At 41.4% G+C, this 20,368-nt stretch overlaps 1 protein-coding gene across 9 annotated transcripts in view; it reads right to left on the bottom strand.

The window, feature by feature from the left end:
* Positions 1-6,039: 6,039 nt before the first annotated feature.
* The window catches only part of LOC149288198 (E3 ubiquitin-protein ligase TRIP12), a 34,137-nt gene continuing 19,808 nt past the window's right edge, over positions 6,040-20,368 (bottom strand). For 5 of the 9 annotated variants that reach the window (XM_089492093.1, XM_089492095.1, XM_089492098.1 and 2 more), the window contains 21 exons: positions 19,942-20,146; positions 19,622-19,722; positions 18,529-18,703; positions 18,086-18,419; positions 17,543-17,696; positions 15,386-15,556; positions 15,208-15,281; positions 14,478-14,677; positions 14,187-14,314; positions 13,256-13,407; positions 12,525-12,667; positions 11,515-11,671; positions 10,879-10,977; positions 10,684-10,798; positions 10,149-10,303; positions 9,339-9,503; positions 9,056-9,220; positions 8,464-8,577; positions 7,944-8,038; positions 7,187-7,290; positions 6,040-6,236 (listed from right to left, as the gene is read on the bottom strand). In XM_089492093.1, the coding sequence (XP_089348219.1) occupies positions 6,040-6,236; positions 7,187-7,290; positions 7,944-8,038; positions 8,464-8,577; positions 9,056-9,220; positions 9,339-9,503; positions 10,149-10,303; positions 10,684-10,798; positions 10,879-10,977; positions 11,515-11,671; positions 12,525-12,667; positions 13,256-13,407; positions 14,187-14,314; positions 14,478-14,677; positions 15,208-15,281; positions 15,386-15,556; positions 17,543-17,696; positions 18,086-18,419; positions 18,529-18,703; positions 19,622-19,722; positions 19,942-20,146 (3,203 nt within the window). The remainder of the gene's footprint in view (positions 6,237-7,186; positions 7,291-7,943; positions 8,039-8,463; positions 8,578-9,055; positions 9,221-9,338; positions 9,504-10,148; positions 10,304-10,683; positions 10,799-10,878; positions 10,978-11,514; positions 11,672-12,524; positions 12,668-13,255; positions 13,408-14,186; positions 14,315-14,477; positions 14,678-15,207; positions 15,282-15,385; positions 15,557-17,542; positions 17,697-18,085; positions 18,420-18,528; positions 18,704-19,621; positions 19,723-19,941; positions 20,147-20,368) is intronic. The other 4 variants (XM_089492094.1, XM_089492096.1, XM_089492099.1 and 1 more) reach the window with 1 other exon arrangement.

Raw genomic sequence — 20,368 nt, 5'->3', positions numbered from 1 at the left:
CCCTTAAAAGCGGTAAGAGGGGCTGCAGCCATCTGCACACAAAAAAAATGTGGAATATGGATTCCCCCTACTGCCACGTAATGGAAGGGAAGTCTGCAAAATGATCTAGGTACCCTTCCCTGCTGTGTATACTATGGAGCGCTCTCCATCTCAAATCCTCGTGCTACGTGCTGTTGCAGTGGTCCGATCTTCAAGGCACACCAACAGTTCAGATGTTTTGGATCTCCATGTTGGGGAAAATGTATTTAAGGTGTCAGCTTTCTCTCTTTCCTCACCAAGCTTGTGAGTAGGGCTCTCCGCTAAAGGAATCGGTTTGTCTTAGTCTGTCAATTCTCATCTTGTCATACGCCTTGAATATATGTATCGTATTAAGCGCTGCGTAGATTGTTGGTGCTATATAAAAAAAGATATTAATACCCAAGTTTCCTGTTTCAGATAATAAAGGATGAACTGGAACTGAGATTGTGAGCCAAGCCTTCTTGTCCAACATCAGTGCCTGTGAGTGTGTTTGTGTTATTTACAACCAAAAAAGGGGGCAACAACAAGCAAAGGTCTAGGTTTAAAAAGAGGTATTTGGAAACGTAGTACAAAGTAGATACTGAAAATAAAGCAAAAAAATCCAAGAGAAATGGGAAGACCTAAACATGGATTAGTTTCTGCTTCTCTCGGTGCAGTTTAGATGACCGTGCATGTATTGTGTACAGCTGGCTAAATAAAGCCCAGGATAGATTTGATAAATACATTTTTTCTTTTGTTTATACCAAGGAAGAACCAATGACGGAGCCCCTGCTGGCTCATTTTAAGGAACCATTACAGCTAATATGGGGTTGGGTGACACATGAAAAAGTGCTGAAGCAATTAAATACTGTTAAGGTAGACAAGGCCCCTGGGCCGGATGGTATACACCCAAGGGTACCTAAGGAGCTAAGCCTAATTCTGGCCCAACCATTATTACTGATCTTTAGGGATTCTTTCAGTTCAGGCATAGTTCCACTAGATTGGTGCAAGGCAGATGTTGTGCCCATATTTTAAAAGGGATCAAAATCTCAACCGGGCAATTACCAGCCAGTAAGCTTAACATCGGTAGTGGGGAAATTATTTGAAGGGTTGCTAAAGGTATACATTCAAGATCATATCTTTATCCATAATCCAATTACTAGAAGCCAACACGGATTTGTGAAAGACTGGTCTTGTGAAACCAACCTATTAGCATTCTATGAAGAAGTTAGTAAAACTATAGACCCGGGGTTGGCTGTAAATGTGATTTAACGGGACTTTGCTAAGGCATTTGATATGGTCCCACATAAAAGCTTACTCTACAAATTAACAGAAATAGGCTTAGGGGCAAATGTCTGAATTTGGGTCAAAAATTGGCTAAAAGATAGAATGCAGAGGGTTGTTGTGAATGGATATTTCTAAGACTGTACGAAGGTATTAAGTGGAGTGCCTCAGGGGTCTGTCCTGGGTCTTCTTTTTAATTTATTTATAAATTATCTCCCACCTGCATTGAGAGCCATGTCACAGGTTTTGCTTATGACACAATATTAGGCCAGGTAATTCAGAAGTGCATGTTAACTTTATTTTATTATAAAATTATTTTGCCAGTAAAATCATGATACATTAAATCTATGGATCAGGCTATTGTATGGTAGTTTTTTTGTTGATAATGTATAAAGACAACCAAAACAAGGTCTGCTTCTGGATTCATAAAGAACCATCCTTCAATACTCAGGAGAGGAAAAAACCCTGTGGGACCATGGCTTCAAGGACTGGGCTTGCTCTGGGCTTTAAGAGGCAAATGCAGTTTTCTTAACTATACATATGCACAGGTTCCCTTCCTCCCTTATCATCCCTCCCAAAGTATCATACACTGGTAGGATGGCCATCCCCTGTTACGAAAACTACCTACCTGCGTTGCAGGTGCCAGAGTACCAACCGCATACTTGTTCCACGCACAGTACTACTTCCCTGGTTATTTAAACTGAGCTCTCTTTTTTAAGGACACTCGTTTGTGGTATTTACTAGTTAGCAGTTTTGTTTCTATTGTCCCTTGCCTAGTTTTCCTCGGCCCTGTCTTTCCACACATTTTCCTGAAAACCTCCCTATCTGACCTGCCTTAAATCCTCTTGGACAAGCCATCTGTTTTTTGGTTAGCTTGACTGTGGCTTGTGGTGTTTTGGACTGTTTATACTCAGCTCTGACCCTTTCTTGGTTTGTGTGTCCCTGTGCCCTCAGATACCCTGTAGAAATCCTTCTAGCTGTGTGTCCTGTGCCTTCAGTCTGCTCCTTTTGCCTAGGAGTGTGTCCTGCATCCTCAGCTAACCTGCCCGCTCCTACAACCTGTGAGAGTGGTTCCAATCACCCATTTTGCCACTATCTCCAGAGAGTGGACTAGTGTCCATTTCCACTACCTCAAGCCAGGTACACTGTATGACCAAAAGGATGTAGACACCCCCCTAATTATTGAGTTTAGGTGTTTCGGCTATACCCATTGCTAACAGGTGCATACAACCAAGCACATAGGCAGCCCTCTCCATAGACCAACACAGTAGAATGGGTCGTACCGAAGAGCTCAGTAACTTTAAACATAGCACTATCATAGGATGGCACCTAAAAAAAAAATGCTTGTCCACTGTAGCATACTACAGCTTTCCAAAGCAGAGGCAACATCAGCAAAAGCACTGTACATCGAGAGCTTCATGAAATGGGTTCCCATGACCAAGCAGCTGCACACCGCTACTGGACTCTGGAACAGCGGGAACATGTTGTCCGGAGTGATAAATTATGCCTCACTATCTAGAAGCCTAATGGACAAATCTGGGATTGGCAGATGCCAGAAGAATGCTACTTCCCGGAAGGTGGAGGAGGGATAACGTTCAGGGTTTTGGTTAGGCCCTTTAGTTCCAGTGGAGGGTAATGTTGATGCTACAACACAGAAGTACATTTTAGACATGTTTGCGGGAACAGTTTGGGGAAGGCCCTTTTCTATTCCAGCATGACCGTGCACCAGTGCACAAAGCAAGGCCGAAGAAGACATGGTTTGATGAATTTAGTGTGGATAAACTGAAGTGGTTCAAACAGAGCCCTGTCCTCAGCCCAGTGAACACCTTCAGGATGAGTTAGAAACGCTGATTGCAATCCATGCCTTGTTCTCCAACATCAGTGCCTGACCTCACAAATGCACCAAGGAAGGGGGTCAACCCCATGTGGTTTTTCAAATGGAATGTCCAGCAAGCTCATATAGAGGTGATGTCAGGTGTCCACATTCCAACACTAACTGTCCTAAATGATTTCAAAGGGGAAGTCCCCTATTTTTGTTTGTTACTACTCCATGAATAGTTTGTCAATATGCTTAGTAAGCTCATGATTTACAGCCTAAATTGCGATAAAACAATTGTTTGCATCTCTCTACCAAATAACTCGTATACCTAGACTTATAAACCTAGACTGAATTTCATAACTAATACAAAGCATGATGCATTCTGTATTAGGAGTCTTCTCTTCACCCATAATCTGTTCTAAGCCAATACAAACCGCATAAAGTAAGAAATTAGCTGAATTTCATATGAGTGGAATACGCACAGGGCATGTAATTAATGATCTGAAGACATAGGGTGTTATATATAACACCCATGTATTTAACCCAGTTAGTGGACCTCATAAGGGCATATACTCCAAAACGATCAGGGATTTGCATGGAGTTCTACTTGGGATCAGATCTTGGGATGTGTTAAAACAGACAATCAGTAAGGCAAAATGATATACAGTATCTAGCATGTTATTAGAAGACCATATAATAATATCTATTCCAATATGCAGCTGGCATTCACAATTGTTTGCCATTTGACAGCTTTTAATGCATTATCCCTTTTTAATAGGCACAGAAGGTAGATTTATATGGATGCAGCTTAGATAAATGCCCAAAGTATCACTTTCAGAAAACATTGATTGTTCTTGTAACTCAAAAACAGCCATGTGATATATTTTGTCGGATCTAATACTGGGCCATTTAGCCAGGCTTGCCCCTGGTCCCTGTATTTGCCATTTCTTTAAGGGAGGCTGGAATGTAGTTTCAAATGATAGCAAAAGCAAGTTATTGGGGAAGGGATTTGCCAGCTTTACCAAAACCTTCATGTATTCCCATCCTTTATCCCTCAATATTCACTTTTATCCCTCACTATTCAATGTTTCACTCATGCTGGCTGCAATGATTATTTCAAAGGCTTTGAGAGCCCCGTGCAATGCATAATGAATAGATCCTTTTGGGGTCCTTTATGACCCCAAGGATCTCTTAACACAGGGGAAGCTCTGTGATCTCACTGATGCACATCAGGGGAATCCTATGGGAATCCCTCCGTCATAAGGGCTGCAGCATACCCGCACTAACTGATCATTCTACACAACCCACAAGTCCTTCCTGCGTCAAGGACACCCTAGAGCTGTCTGTGACGTATGTTCGGACATTGAAATCATTAAATGTAACAATGCTCAATTTTTTTGTGATGTGTCCCCTATGCCCATGGTCGTGAATGGGTTAAGTTTATACACACGATTTTACTTATTAACAGGAGGGTAGAATGAATTTTAGCACTGTTATGACACAGCAGTTTGGAATATAGTTTGTAATATTGAATATTAAATGCAATGATCTACAGAGCATTTAACCGAAACTACTGAAACATTTAGAACGTATACCCCTACTCTGCATCCCATGTCTGTCCATCCTCTGCCCAGACAACACGTTGGTTACGCGCTATTGATGGTTTTTTCCTATCCATTTCTGAATTATGCCATGTCTGATAAAATCGATTTCATCTCAACAGCCAATAATGATGTGCAATATTTCCAACAATTTTACAAAATCATCCATCAACTATCCTGGGGAAAAAAAACGAAACGCACATGAAGCAAACTTTTTCGGTTTTATTTATATTCAGGTAAAAACATGAACCTGATGAAGTAGATTATTGCAGATCTGAGAAATCAGCACATAGAACAGAACATGTAGAACAGCTGCTTTCATGTGTCAAAACATCTCCAACTCTTTACTCCCCCCAAACTACAACCAGAAAAATTATATATATAAAAAAACTGAAGAGGAAAGAAATTACTTTAAACAGAGAATTAAACTGTATCTGAATAGGATTTAAAATGTACAATAACTTGAAATGCTGTGGCTGTATTGGGATAAATACAGTCCAGCCGTTTTTTTTTTCTTTTACAATATTAAATCAAAGAGAAGAAGAAACAAACATCACTCAGCGCTTTATATACTGTGTAAACAGTTTTAAGGATGTGTAAAAAGGCCATTATAAACAATCAACCAACAGGGCCTCTACAGTTTTGCCGATTCCAACGCCACGATTGGCTGTTCAGTTGGAAACAGCGGCCTGTGATCTGCCCTCCGACTCCTAAAACAAACTAAGTATGAGGGGCGCGTTATCAGACTGCACACGCATGTTAGAAATCAGGGTTAGAAACAGTGATGCACAGGAGAAATATGCGTAACTTTGTAACTTTTTCCCCCCCAAAGTTTTTTTTTTTTTGCGAGTCTCCATTTCTGAACCAAAACTGTACCTGGATAGGGGACAGGTGGCAGAGGTAGGTGACCTGCATATATTAACTAAATGGATACATAGTGAATTTTTTTTTTGTTTTTAATTGCATGTCAATTAAAGCTCCAACACGTTCCTTTTTCCCCCGTTTTAATTTTTTTTTTGTTTTACATACTCCTCATTTGTATTCACACTGCAAAGCATTTTAAAATTCCACTCTTCAAATAAAGGATAATTTAAGCAAAAAGAAGAAAAAAAAAATAATGTCTAAACCAACTTGCGCCACAAATCTTCCAAGCCTGATCGCTGTGAGATGTCCAAGGGCTGTTTTATTGGATCTGTGTTTGTCTTTTTGTGTTTGAAATCTGCATTGGGTTTCTCTACAATAAGGCGTAACACGCTGCCTCGACTCTGGTGATACATTAAGAAAAGAAATCATGATTTGTTAATCGTTCAGGTGGGCTTTGTGGTAAACTCCTCAGGATCAGGATAGGTGGAATGACTGCTGTCCTTCGCGTGCGGCTATTAACAGTTTCTCACGCATAATGTCAATGCTAGAATAGTCTGGCAGTTTTAGGTAGTTGACGCAGGTCATAACGGAGGGGAGGAATTCGTCCGGGTTTTCGGTGGATTCAAAAGTCTTGCGGACTATCGTCAGCGGAGGGTTCAGGCTTCGGAAACCTACGTTTTGGTGGAAATGTTTAAAAAACATAAGTAAACGTAAAAACGTCAAATGAAAGGGGTATAATTTGGTAAGACCATTTGATTACATGAATACAATTGAGGCCTCCCTTGGCCCAGTCGAGCAATAAGATTGTCTAACCAACACCATACAATATATTTAATTACATTGTGGGCTAAAGTATTCTTGTAAGAGCGACAATGTTTCCTGCTTTGAAACGAGATAATATTACAAAAAATGGTTATTTTCTTTTGATTGAAAGAGAACCGATGCGGTTATCGTATGAAAAGTTGATAATGTCCTTCCATAGTAGGGAAAATACATAAAGCAGTTCAGGTATAATGTTTTAAAACCATCGTTAAAACCACAGCAGCAAACTGAATGCACCAAAAGTCCAGCGGTTGCTATGATGTTTAATATGTTACCCATATGATGTCAATATGCTAAAGGCATACGAACCGCTATAAATGTTCTACATCAGTGTACAGCAAGTGATATATTTAGCAGCAGAACACAGTAGCGGTTTTAAGACATGGCAGCAGGATCTCAGCTGCTAATGTCCCTTGTCATGGCAACCCAGCAATATCCTCGTGGTATTACCGAGTGTTATAATAAACTCATGGTGCAGAATACATCTGGGAGGAGAGTGCGCTTGGCAGTCACTGACAGACAGGAATGGTACCCAAATCTCTAGAGCAAAACCCTGATAAAACGGATGCTACGAGCTGGAGAGGGCCGTTCACTGGGCTTTCACTTACCTGCGATGGTTCTAATGACTCAACGAGTTAAGCCCACGCTCACCAAGCACTAATTACAACTGTTCAAGAAGGGAACAAATAAATCCTCCACAACCTGACCTAACCTGAAATTCCTACTAAATATTTTTTGTGATGAATCAAACTGCGTTTCGGTAAAAGTTTCATGATGAGTAGAGGAGTAAAGATCTCACCTCCTACTGGAAGTCTGGGGCTGCCGGTGACAAACTGCAAGAACAGCCTTTGCTGCTCACTGTCAAAACTGCTGAGGATCTCAAAGAGAAACTTCACGGCGCGGCTGCAAAGGGAGAAGAGCACAGGTTACCATCTAAATAAACTTTATATATATATTATATTTATACACACACACACACACACACACACACATTATACATATATACACACACACACACACACACACACACACACACACTGTTAATTACTACTTTCACAAACATGTTTTTAAAAATATTGCGACAATGACTAAGCCTAAGGAGGAACCAACTTCACAAATATTGCCGTAAAGAACGGCCTCAGTGTGTTTGAGCAAGGAAAGTCACGTATGTATAACGATTGTTACTTGCTAAGAAATGCAGTTTTACAGGTTTACAAAACAAACTATAAAATATAGTATGGAATAGCCATTTTAGGTTTAGCTTGAAACACAAATCTCACATTTAAACTGCCTGCATTAAAGCATTTGATTAAAACTACAGTACATACATGCAGCTTCTACCAAACAGGTATAAAAGTGTTACACATAGGCCGGGTCTAAGGCAAACACATACTCTATTTACATAGGCAAATAGAATTATTAATTATTCAAATGTTGGGGGTGTCTTATAATCGAGCACAACACCTTTTTAAAAGCTCTACGAACTATGGACTGAAGGGCAGATGGGACCGATTTCCTTCATATTCCTGTCCATTATTTGTTATAACCATACAAACCTGTCATGCGTGTATCCATGGTCTGGTCTGCAGCACTCCATCAGAGTCTTTACATCCCAAGGATCAGCTTTACTGCCACACAAGAGCTGATCCAACTGCATTACAAAAACATATCTTTAGCTGGATGGGACCTCCACAAACACATAGGACTATCTGTACAAATGAACGCGTTTGCAAATAACTTTGGGATGGGCAGGGAAAGATAAATGTGTGAAACAACGTGTATCTTATCCGGAGGCATTGTACCGATGGCCTCCATTCAGCAGATAGCTATGAACACTCGGACCAGTCTGCAAATGAAGGAGTAATCCAAGGAATAAACTGTATATAATAATGTAACAGTGTGCACAGTATGTTGCCTCTCCTTTCGCATATAAACTCTTGGCTATGTTAATAGTTCAATATAATGCATACAGCACACGCTGCGGGGTCTACACCTCTCCCGTCACTGTTACATGGCGTATTTTTATATTGCGTATGTAAAGATGTAGATGTATGTAACTAAAATAATGGAACAAACCTCTTCTGGATAGAAATACTGAAGGTGATTAAGTGGGAAGACGGATTCAAAGCCATCTCTGAAAGAGTCAAACTGTCTGGAAACCCCTTCAATCAGCGCCCAGTATATTACAAGCTGCAAGACAGATGCATTCATTGGGAATTAGTACATCATGAAAATTAACCAAAGCATTTCAACTCGGCAGCAGGTTTTGTGGACTGCACAGTTTTATCCATCAACTCCACACACAGTGCTCATTAGAAAGCCAGTTTCCATACAGCAAAGTTTTAAAATATTGATACCAATTCACATTGTAGAAATCTACAATGTGTTTGTATCATTCTTGTGCTGAGAAGGATACAAACCAATGCTCAAACCTTCTACCTTCTCTACCTTTCAAATAGTTCCAGTATTCATTTGAGAAGCGACTTAAATGCCCATAACAAAAGGTCCTTTTGCCAGACAGGTTGTATTTATAATGAAAAGCTCCATCTTCATGAGCGCCGTCCACGCACTACCAACCATTCTAATAACCTGCCTGCCACGTATCTGATCCAGCAGCAACAGTCTACCCCAAATGCGCAACATTATCAGGTAGATGCCCGTTTCTTACCCGCACATACTCCTCCAGATTGTGAATGGTCACAGGAACATCCTTCCCTCCTTTCTTCAGCTCAATGTTAGGGAATCCAGGCAGCGTGAAGTCTAATCCTAGGTCTTCAATCGAGCAGCCATTCATATTCAGACTCTCAAGTGCAAACTGCAGACTTTCTTTGGTCTGTGAAAAGTTAATATGGTTATTAAAAACATCACGTGATCCGTGTCCGATAAACCCTTCCGAGGACAGAATGCGCAGAGATCCAACGCCCATATAAACCGTCCCTTCATATGCTTACCAGTGCTTTATCGTGCTCCAGCATCTTTTTCTGTCTCACTATATCTTCCAGGTGATATACAGACTTGGCAACAACGGGATCAATGTTTACCAGGTCATGAGAAGCCAGGGAGGCTTCCTGCCGTAACATCCACTTGTAGAACGGGAGCCCAAGAGGAATGTCCACCTGCGGTAATAACCATACAATGAACAACCGGGACCGAAAACCCTGGCCCCAGCTAGCGGGACAAATCCTCTAGTTAAAAACATACCACAGACGCACACATTTGGAGGCAATGGGGAGAGAATGGTATCTCCACTGGCATAATTCCCAAGCATCCCAGAATCAGTGAATCAGCCCCAATTTACCAACAAGATTGTGCTTTTGCAGGATAATGGTGGTTTTTTTTTTTGGGCCAGTTGGGAAGATCAGTAGGGATTCAGTAGAATCCATCAAGATCTTTGCTCTTACAGCACAGAGCTCAATCTCAGCTCCCAATGTTGCTACAACGTGCTGAAGCAGAAGTCTGAGTTCTGCTTCAACAGAATCCAAGATTCAGTGAAAGACCAGACACTGTCCATGCACCCCCCCCCACACACACGCACACACATGAAAGGGGTGGAAGTATGTCATGGTATTGACAAAGTTCCTTTTTTTTTTTAAACTAGTAAACATCATATATACATATTTAGCATACTGAACAGTAAAATGTAGAAAGTGCGACACTGGTCATTTACAGGTTAACCGGCTAACTGGGTATCTTTGTTTCTGGAAACAAATACATAGAAAAGCAACATGGTGGAATGAATGCACATCAAGTTGTGGTCTCACCAGTCTAAAGTCCATGATTGCTTTGGCCATCAATTTGCCAAGGAATCGGAACTTCATCTTGACTTTAGCAATATGTGCTGGCTTTGCCGTCCTACCAAAAGGAAGAGCGAACAGACCTTGCAGACTGTGAATGTACTTGGTCCCTTCTTGATTTCCTGTAAGGGGGAAAAAACCCATAGAAATGACCACAATACAAATGGATTCATTTGCAAAACCTGGCTATGTAGGCAAGAAGTAAAAAGCCTGTTGAGAGCAGCTCTGTGTACTGTATAGTTTATTAATAGCAGTAATAAAAGATGGAATATAAAAGAAGTAAAATTAATGCTACATTTACACAACTAACCCATGTGCTGAATGCACAAAACCCTGTTTTTTATCCATAGCTACCTTCTATGTACAACATTCCACACAGAATAATGTAAATCACTGCTTATCTGGGGGAAATAGCCAATATACAGTAATCAGCCAATATATTTGAACATTTTATTAAGAGGATAACGTGGACAATTCCTACTGTCCCAGAAATGACGTGTACCTTTTGGATTGGGAAGTGTTACTTCTTCACCTCGCCACAAGCCAAGGTCGGCTCTTTGTAATTCCTGAGATACAAGTGCATAAAACTCCAAAGTGGGCCCGAGCCCTGTTCCAACCTGAGATAAGAGTGAAAGGTAATTATACGGCACTTTATACAGAGGTAGTAATTCCACGGAGAAACGCAAGAACGACTCACTTCATTCTCATACTGGATCTCCAACATGGCCCGAGAACTCCCCAGATCTTGCATCACGGATTCTGCCTGCTTCAAAAGCTCCTCTCTGTTCACAGTGCGCTGGAAAACAAGAAAAGGGCCGTGCGTTTCAATTAATGGTCAAGCTACCTGCTATCCCCCCGATACTGTGTATACCCCTGTTTCTACCCCATAAGTGGCTGATTAATATATTGTTTTTTGACATTTTAGTACATGCTTTTTAGGCTTATACTATATTGTTGGGACTCGTGTGCTATTGTAAACTTGATATTGGCTTTACAAAAAAAAAATAATTTATATATATAATAGATTATGTATAGTTGTGCAGCTTGTGTATATATTTCAGACCATGAACCTGCAGCCACAGAAGACTGCAAGATGTGAGTAAATGTTTAAATCCTACTTAAACTCATAATTTCTTACGTTATTTTTTTAAGCAAGCAATAAAACAGTATTTGAGATGCAGATGACTTTCTACATCTGGACTTGCTGGGTTTTAAATACTTGCAAACTTTTAAACAAAGAAGAGGTTCAGGCTCCATAACAAGGGTTAATGACATGTTTTGTCAAATATCTTAACTGTGATATGGTGTCATTTCTTTTTTTTTTTTTTTTTACCTTTTTCCTGTCCAGTCTTGGAGCCACTCTACTGTCCTGAGAGTCTGACTGGTTGATCTCGGGGTTCGTGTCCAACAGTCTTTGCATAGCCCGATCCCTATCAAATGCAGTCACGTAGAATAGCATTTGCCGCGTATCAAACGGGAAGAAAAATGGACTAATAGAAGAAAGCAACAAAAAAAACAAAATAAATATACAGCACGGTTATTTGCATACCCCAACAGACGCCATAAAATCAACGTGACCAGATCAGGGTGCAATGAAGGCAATGGGTCAATTTAGGTCACTTTGTATTTTGTATTTAAAAATACTATACAAACTTTTGACATAAGGTTTCTTGATATTAAAAAGTCAATTTCTCCTTAACTTTCAAGAAAAGAAGCCCACAAGCCACATAGAGAAAGTAGAAAGCACAGATTATACTGCACCAGGAGGATCAATTCTAAATTGTGCTTATGAGATAAGCAGCAGAACGAGAAGAAAAACGCAGTTAGATAAAAATCACACACAACAACACGCATTGAGAGGGGGGAACATTAGCAACATGACCTGGAAGTCTGACGCAACCTAAACACCTATACAAGAAAATGCATAGATCTAATGCAGGGCGTGCAAAACTCAAACCTCACAAGAAATAGATTACAATTTGTGTGGTTTGAGCAATTATGAATCATTAGTATTAAAGCTACAGCTAAAGGTATATGATAATGTCACAGGAGTCCTAAATACCCACTTTAACCTCTTAATGACAAAGCCCATACATGTACGGGCTCACAATGCATTGTTTTTAATGGGTTTAAGGACAACCCCCATTGTCCTTAAGGGGTTAAGGCAAAACTAGTCACTTTCTAGCTGCCTATAGGTTTTCTTTGGACGGCAGAAATTTACACTGCATTACTGTGACGCTGGGTTAAAAGCGTGTGTAAAATCACTAGGCGTTTCCAGCCTCGGCTCCCACTCAGGACAACCCACACACCTATAGTCACTTCCGCTCGTCACACCAAACTTACCAGCTTTTACCAAGCTCCGTCAGCCACGTAGGAATGTTTCCCGTCATGATGACCAGAGGGTCCTGCAGCTGCCGGTTGGCCTTTGCAGTCAGCTTGCTGTTGATAAACTCACCAGTTTGTACTATTTCTTTGCAGGCTGCGTTCTGAAATATAGAAGGACGGGTAACATGTACACCGGATCACGTCAAAAAGCCAGACTCGGATTTCTGCATCCATTACAGCCCAGACCAACAAGAACACACATTAATCTACTTTGTACGGCTTGTTGGACCCTTTGAAATGCTAACACTAGAGCTGTCTTTTCTTCTTCTTCTAAATAAAAGAAACACTAGAGTAGCTTAATAAAATTATTCACAGTGTCATGAGTGTAGGGCAGCAGTTGAGAGTTAAACTTTTATCAACTAGGGTAATTCACCCGTAAAGTAAATGAAACTTACAGATGCTCCAATTTCATGAACACGGTAAGTTTGAGCTTGGTCTTTTATATGGGACATTAGCGAGCATATCCTACCCATTGTACAGCACCACAGAATATGATGGTGCTATATGAAACAATCCATTCTGTTGTGTATACACAATTCTTATCCCCAGGACCTATGCAAGTTATCGCCATAATCCATGGATGTTACCGCATAAACTACTCGGAGAGAGAGACTTTAGAACATGGCTGCTGTGATGGATAGAGACACCCAACCCCAAGACACCTTTCCTGAAGCATGAAAAGAACTTACATCGTACAGATAATACCAATATCTACTGATGGCATGGAGCACCCGCAGGAGGATCACCACATCTAAAGAGGGATCTTCAAAAGTGATGTTTTCAGGAGGTGATGAGAGGAGGTATGCCTCTAAAGGATTTGTAACTTTTGGGCACATCCCATCTGCATAAAAGGAAGAGAAATAGGATTAAAAGGAAGAGAAATAGGATTAAAAGCTGTGTTTACCAGGCTCGGCGTTAAAAGCTTCAGTCTACGAAGCTGCAAAACACAGAGGATCACGACATGAACTTATCTGAAGATAAAATATATGACGCAGCACTACAAGGGAACAAGGTGTTGAATGTGGATATTCAAATAAAACACGGCATGTAATGTCAGTATGAATAATACAAGTATATCATATTATACTAGGAAGAGCTGCCATATTTTCACCCTTCGCAGGGTTTGGAGTGGATATGCCGGGACACGCAAGCCAAATACATCCCAAAGCATTGCACAGATTGATAACGCATGCGCTGCACACGTTTTACACACCTTAAAGGCACAGTCTTAATGTGCAGTTATATAATGTGCAGCGAGATGCGTTTGGCCGACACTTCTCCGGCAGGACATTTAGCTGGAGGGTATGAAAAGGGCTGCGCAGAATCCCCCTCTACGCATTCGCAAAACGGAACACACTTTTTATCATACGCATTAAAGAGCATATGACTGCCGGAGTGCCGCTTAAAATAACGTTAAATGTGTTTAAATATCAACTTAAAACAAGAGCAAGATTTCTTTCAATGTGTAGTAAACGGCTATTAATGCACTCCTATACACGTCAAGGTTTGCAGATTTGAATCGGTTTAGTAACGATGCAATAACATTGGCTGTGGTAATTTACACTATAATATGTATCCGCCAAATATACATTTTCAAGGCCACCCTGAGTGGGTTCCTACCGTGCCACAACTCGTCATGTTTCTTTGAATTCCTTGGTGATGTTTTGGTTGGCGCGGTCTGGGCACGACCTCGCTTTCCCCCCACAGCGTCCTTTGTGCTCTCTTCCTCCTCTCTAACAGGCTTATACCTAACAAAACAAGAACAATGACTGGCATGCTACTTATCCCTATGCCACAGAGTGGATGAGCTTCAGGCATGTACACACGTTCTACATAAACATCCAATTATATATGGCATGAGTATCACATGCTTTTGGAGAACCCTGCGTGGCAAAACTGCATCAAACGAACCATATTGTGTGGGTCTTGGTCCAGATGCCAGCTCTACCCAGGGGATTACTCTCGTCGTCCGTGGACTCGCGCTCTTCCTCCGTCTGTATGCTGTACTGACGCACAGCCTGGTACACAGTCATGTTGTAAGGAAGCAGGTGATCTCCGATGTAAAACTGTAGTCTATGCCGGACGTTTCCAGAATTTAAGAATTGAGCAGCCTTTAGGAAAGGAAAAGGACATTCGATGACAGATGGTCGCCAGAAGACATTTAATTTCAATTAACTTCACAAAGCTAAAGATTGGCTGTCACGGAGCGTGACCTACATAGTACAACGTTCACATAAAGCCATGCTGGACGACACTCCTCCTCCCTAAATTCAGTAAAACCCATACTGTATCCCGTTTTCCAAACTTCCCATAAGATACAATGTATTTTACTGTATCATACACCCCCCCCTCCCCCCAAAAATCAATTCATGCGCTCAGTGTTAATCGGGGAATGCTTCTCTGCTTTACTGGAGCCACAGCAAGCATTTTGTCCAATCCCCCCCCCCCCTGGATACTAAACTGGCACCCCCCCATAAGTCAAGTAAATCTGCGCTGTCCCAAAGTTTTGCACAGGGCTGTAGTGTCACCATTCAAAATCATTGTGAACCTCTTAAAAACAGCACTGATATACTGCGTTCACTTTCATAGTTACAGGTGATTATCACATTTGAATATGCTAAGCACTAATCGTTGATCTTACCAAAGACTCATCAATTTCTTCATCAGAGCCATCATCGTCACTGTCCTCATCATCCTCTCTCACTCTGCCATACCCTGGAAAAGGCAATTATAGTCTTATTTCTGATATGCTCGAGTAGTTGACGAATTAAGGCATTTAAGTAAAAGGCAACTCAAGTAAAGGGACTTTAAAACCTTACCTCTGACAACTAAATATCTCTCGATTGCTTGTACAAGGGCCAGTGGGTCTATTTTAACCGGACCCCCCTTCCATTGCTTGACATTGGTACAGTCTGGGTGTCTCTGTAGCTGGCACTTCAGCTGATGAGTATTGAAGAACTTTAGCGCTTGGGATCCTCTGGAGAGAAGGACACAGTAAGAATTTGCATTGCTACATTTAAATTTACAAGGAAAACCTCACGGAAAAAAACTATTTTCCTCCTGGAGCATAAAATACACTGCTGTATATACACCAATGAGCCATAACATTATGTTAGACCGGATTTTTTTTTAATCCTCACGGTTGAGGTGTTAGAAGCATGAAAAACGGGAAGCGTAAGGATCTGAGCGACTTTGACAAGGGCCAAATTGTGATGGATAGACAAAGCCAGAGCATCTCCAAAACTGCAGCTGTTGTGGGGTGTTCCTGGTCTGCAGTGGTCAGTATCTATCAAAAGAGGTCCATGGAAGGAAAAGCGGTGAACCGGCAACAGGGTCAAAGTTGGCCAAGACTCATGGATGCACTTGGGAGGGGGGGGGGGGGAGGCTGGTCGTGTGGTCAAATCCAACAGATAAGCTACTGTAGCTCAAATTCCTGAAACAGTTGTTGGTTCTGATCGAAAGGTGTCTGAACACACAGTGCATCGCAGTTTGTGGTGTATGGGGCTGTGTAGCTGCAGACCAGTCAGCCATGCTCTCCCCTGTCCACTGCCGAAAGCGCCTACAATGGGCACATGGAGTCTGATGAATCAAGTTCTTTTATGTCACGTAGATGGCAGAGTGTGTATGTTGCACCGGGATGCACTATGGGAAGAAGGCAAACCGGCACAGGCAAGTGTGACGCTTTGAGCAATGTTCTGCTGGTAAACCTTGGGTCCCGTCATTCACAGGATGATTACTTTAAGACGTACCCCCTAAATAAGTATAGCCGCAGACCGTGTACACCCTTTCATGGAAATGGTAATCCATGATGGCATTGGCCTCTTTCCGCAGGATAATGCTCCCTGCCACAAAGCAAAAATGGTTCAGGAATGGTTTGAGGAACACAACAAAAAGTTCAAGGCGTTGACTTGGGCTCCAAACTGCCCAAATCTCAATCCAATAAAGCATCTGTGGGATGTGCTGGACAAACAATATTAGGCAGGTGGTCATAATGTTATGGCTGATCGGTAAATATAGTAATGTAGGTTTGCAGAAAAGAACAAACTAGTCTTATCTCCTTTTGTTCCAATGAACTGGTTTTTATCCTCAGACCTGGAGGCTGCCATAGTTGTCAGTGATGTGATGAGACTTTCCCTGCATAAACATCACACTGAGCTGATTCTTTATGGCAACGCTAACAAAGTTAAACTTAATTCTTTGTTCTAGACTTCAGTCAGTGTTTTACTGGGTGAGCCATCCTACAGTTTACTAAACAACAGTATTATAAAGGAGTCAGCGTGTGTCTAGTGCACGGCTGATACAAACACTTAGTGGAAGTTACCCTTTAATGAGTGTCTCTGGAGTATGAGTCTCAAAGCTCAGAAGCCACAAAACAAGCATTTATCTGTGACCTTCTACCGCTAGAGGCCTCTTATGATACATTAAAAAAAAAAAAGAGCAAGAGACATTTCTCACAAAAATAGCCATGTGGGAAAATAGATTTTAGAATACTTATATTTTACCAATATTTGAGCGAGAGAATGAATACACAACGTGAGTGAACTAACCACAATCTACCAGTTGTTACGGGAGGTCAAACTGAGGCAGTCAAAAGGAAAATGAAGCTTCAGAAGGGTTTATTCACCAAAATGTAGATTTTGCAGGAGAGTTGTGATTTTAACACTGGCAGGTTTCTCCTGCAATAAAGAATCTGAATACATTTCCCAGATTTTGCTGCAGTTTATACTGTTTTTAAGTTGAACATTAGTTCTGAACTGGTGATGTTTAGTATAAAGTTTTTTTTGATGTTTTTTATCACAAATGGTAGAGATCTTCAGCTTCCACATTTAATGACTTGTGTGTTCCCTGTAAACAGACCATGGTTTTATACCCTCGTACCACATACATGGCTTTTTGTGAAACCGGACATACAATTCACAAACACGAGTCCGAGTTTTAATGCTGATGAAATCATTTCTCACCCCAAATTTCCACTTACCGGCTCCCTGTGCCATTTCCGCTTGGGAAGTCGTGCACCTTGACAGGGAACTGCTCCATCTGACTTAGACAGTTATTCATCTTGTGAATGAGCGACAGCAAGTGACCGTTTTCTATCGGCTCGACTCTCCCAATTGCCTCCTCTCCGGGGAGCTGAAAAGAAATATATGTCTTAGCGCCAGTGCAAATCATCACATGTAATATAGGTCTTCTGCTAGCCACGAGATAGATGTAACGCAACAGTCTCGGATAATGAAAATTTGTTTCTAAGCTGTGGGCATGAAATGTGTAAAAGAACACATTTATACAACAGTTCCCCTGTTACTGTACTTTATATATTTTATCCTCTGCTAACGTGACAATTAAATCTAAGCCCAGCAGTATTTATCTTGATCACAAGGTGCAAGGCACAGTGTGGAAACGCCTACAAAGTCAGAAGTGCTTAAATAGCACCGCTTTAAAACGCGCGTAATCATGTTCATGCCCGTGTCTCGCAATAGCCTTTGTTATAATATTCTAAGCACAGAACCCGGGGTACTTACAGGCGTACAATAGAAAACATGCAGGAATCTCTTGAGACGAACATCACGGCTTACAATGTCCTTTTCATTTTTTGAAGTGAGGTACAAAAGCAGCTGCTTCACAAACCCACTGTGCTGGATTTCAAATGAAGAGACGTCGGACTCCGACACTATGCTCCGGATTTCTACAAGGCACTCCACTCCACCATCCACTTGGAGACTGAGCTGTTCTGTGGCATTGCAGAGTCTCTGTAGCACATTGAGGGCCGGATTACTGCCATCCATATTCTCGGAGCTGAAATATCGCTCCACAAACTTGTGGGCCTGCTCCTTTATCCATCCGCGGATCCGCTCTCTAGAGCAGGAACAAGAAATAAAGTTCAATTACAAGATACACAGCACATAGCTGGTGTTTAGAGACGTATTAAGGGACAGGCAAAGGGTTAAATGATTGGGGTTCCTACCTGTTATTGGAGATCGTATCCTTGGAAGCCGTTCTTGCTAATCCACTGACCCCTGCTGTACGCGCAGGTTCAATGTTGTTGCTGTTAGACTGTGTGCTTAGCCTGCCCCAGGTCTTTGGGTTTAAGCTGGACAGGAATGATGATTTGGGGGACTGTGTAGTTGTGGGGCTTTTCGCTATAATAATAAAAAAAAAAAAGTAACAGAAATTATTATTTTATTTTTTTTTAAAGTCAAAGAGCCTTGCCCATTTACCCTACAACATTCGCAAGACAATGAGCGAGTAAATAAGAGCCTCCGACACGCAGATCTGGCACTGTTCTCAATCACCGCAGTTTAGTTTTATACATTGTGATGACATCACAGGAATTACATCACATCATCTCTCTTGTTTTGGAAAGTTGCTGCTTGGACGAGGGAGATAAGGTTAGGATAGAAGAGAGGTGGCAGCTGCATGTGGCAGGGTTGGCATCATCGACACACTTACACAACCCAAAACCAATCAATGGACAAAACAAGGTTGTAGGAAGTGTTAATTACTGGTTTTTATTTTTTTAAGTCTTAAAGGTGTGAGGGTGATAATTCCCCTTTAATCATCGTTCTCGCACATGTTAAACTGATCTCGGTGTTAAGATGAGAATTCTTACAGCACAACAGAAGGGTTTAATATAAGGGTTCCAATACAAAATGCCACAGCGGTGTTTACATTCACTTTGATGCTTCCAATCTCTACACATTTTTTGCAAATACGCCTGTATCTTAATTTCCTGAACTGCTTCACCTGTTTTAACTTTGCTTATAAATACTAAAACTAGACAGATAACTGGGACTTTGCTGAATTCTCTTTAAACCAGATATATAGTTATTATTTGACATTCTGCATTTTGATAAGCTTGATTGTCGTGCCGGCATCATTCACCCTCAGACGGAGAGCATTGCATTGGTTAGCAGCAGCGGAGAAACAACTTTTCCAACAAGGACTGCTCCATACAAATAAGCCCTTTCATAAGAAACATCAAACGTACTTGCGAAATTGACATTTGCAGTTAACTGAAGATCTAGGACAAGGATTCAGAAGAGTAAAGACACACTTACCCTGATTGTCTACCTTGTCGTCGTCACGAGGCGGGGAACACTTAGGCCTCCTCGGCCCACGCTTTGGCAGCCTCTTTCTTTTCAGGACATCACTCAGCCGTCTGTAGCAAATAATGAAAAATTAACACATTTGTTAACATTTATTCCATTTATTAACGATGAGCATTAAAAAATCTGATTCAAAAGATGTAGTGGTTTATGATCACAGTCTTATACCAAGTATAAAGCATTTTGAAACTGTGCAGATACCCAGAAATCTTTTCACTCCAGCGAGTGGCTAATGGAACACGCGTGTAATTCTGTTAAAGAATTAATCTCACCCTTGTGGGCTGAGGTCCAGGGAGTCATCGCGATGCTGTAAACTGGGAGAGCCCAGGTCGGCCGCAGCATTGCCGGCTACACTACCAGTCCCAGCGCTGATGGCCGTGGTGCTGCTCAATGATCCAGAGCCATTTGTGCAAACCTTTGGTGGACTTGTTAGCAAGGTTTCCGACACAGCCAGATTCTTAACTTGATGCATAACACCTAGGAGGATAAGAATCAAAGTTATTCAATGAAAAACACAAACAATGACAGCATGTAAAAACCATTTGGAATAACTAACCTGTCCATTTTACCCGGCTGTAAAAAGCATCAAACCTTATCTGGACCTTGGACGTTAAAGTCAAGATAGCCTTTTGCCTATCCCCTACACGTTTAAACCCCTTAGGGACTGGGGCTGTTCCATAACCCAAGGACTAGACTTTT

Source organism: Sceloporus occidentalis, unplaced genomic scaffold, assembly GCF_023333645.1.
Source record: "Sceloporus occidentalis isolate IW3139 unplaced genomic scaffold, rSceOcc1.0.p SCAF_53, whole genome shotgun sequence".
NCBI lineage: Eukaryota > Metazoa > Chordata > Lepidosauria > Squamata > Phrynosomatidae > Sceloporus > Sceloporus occidentalis.
Note: the sequence above shows the minus strand (reverse complement) of the source record. Positions and strands in the feature narration are given on the sequence as shown.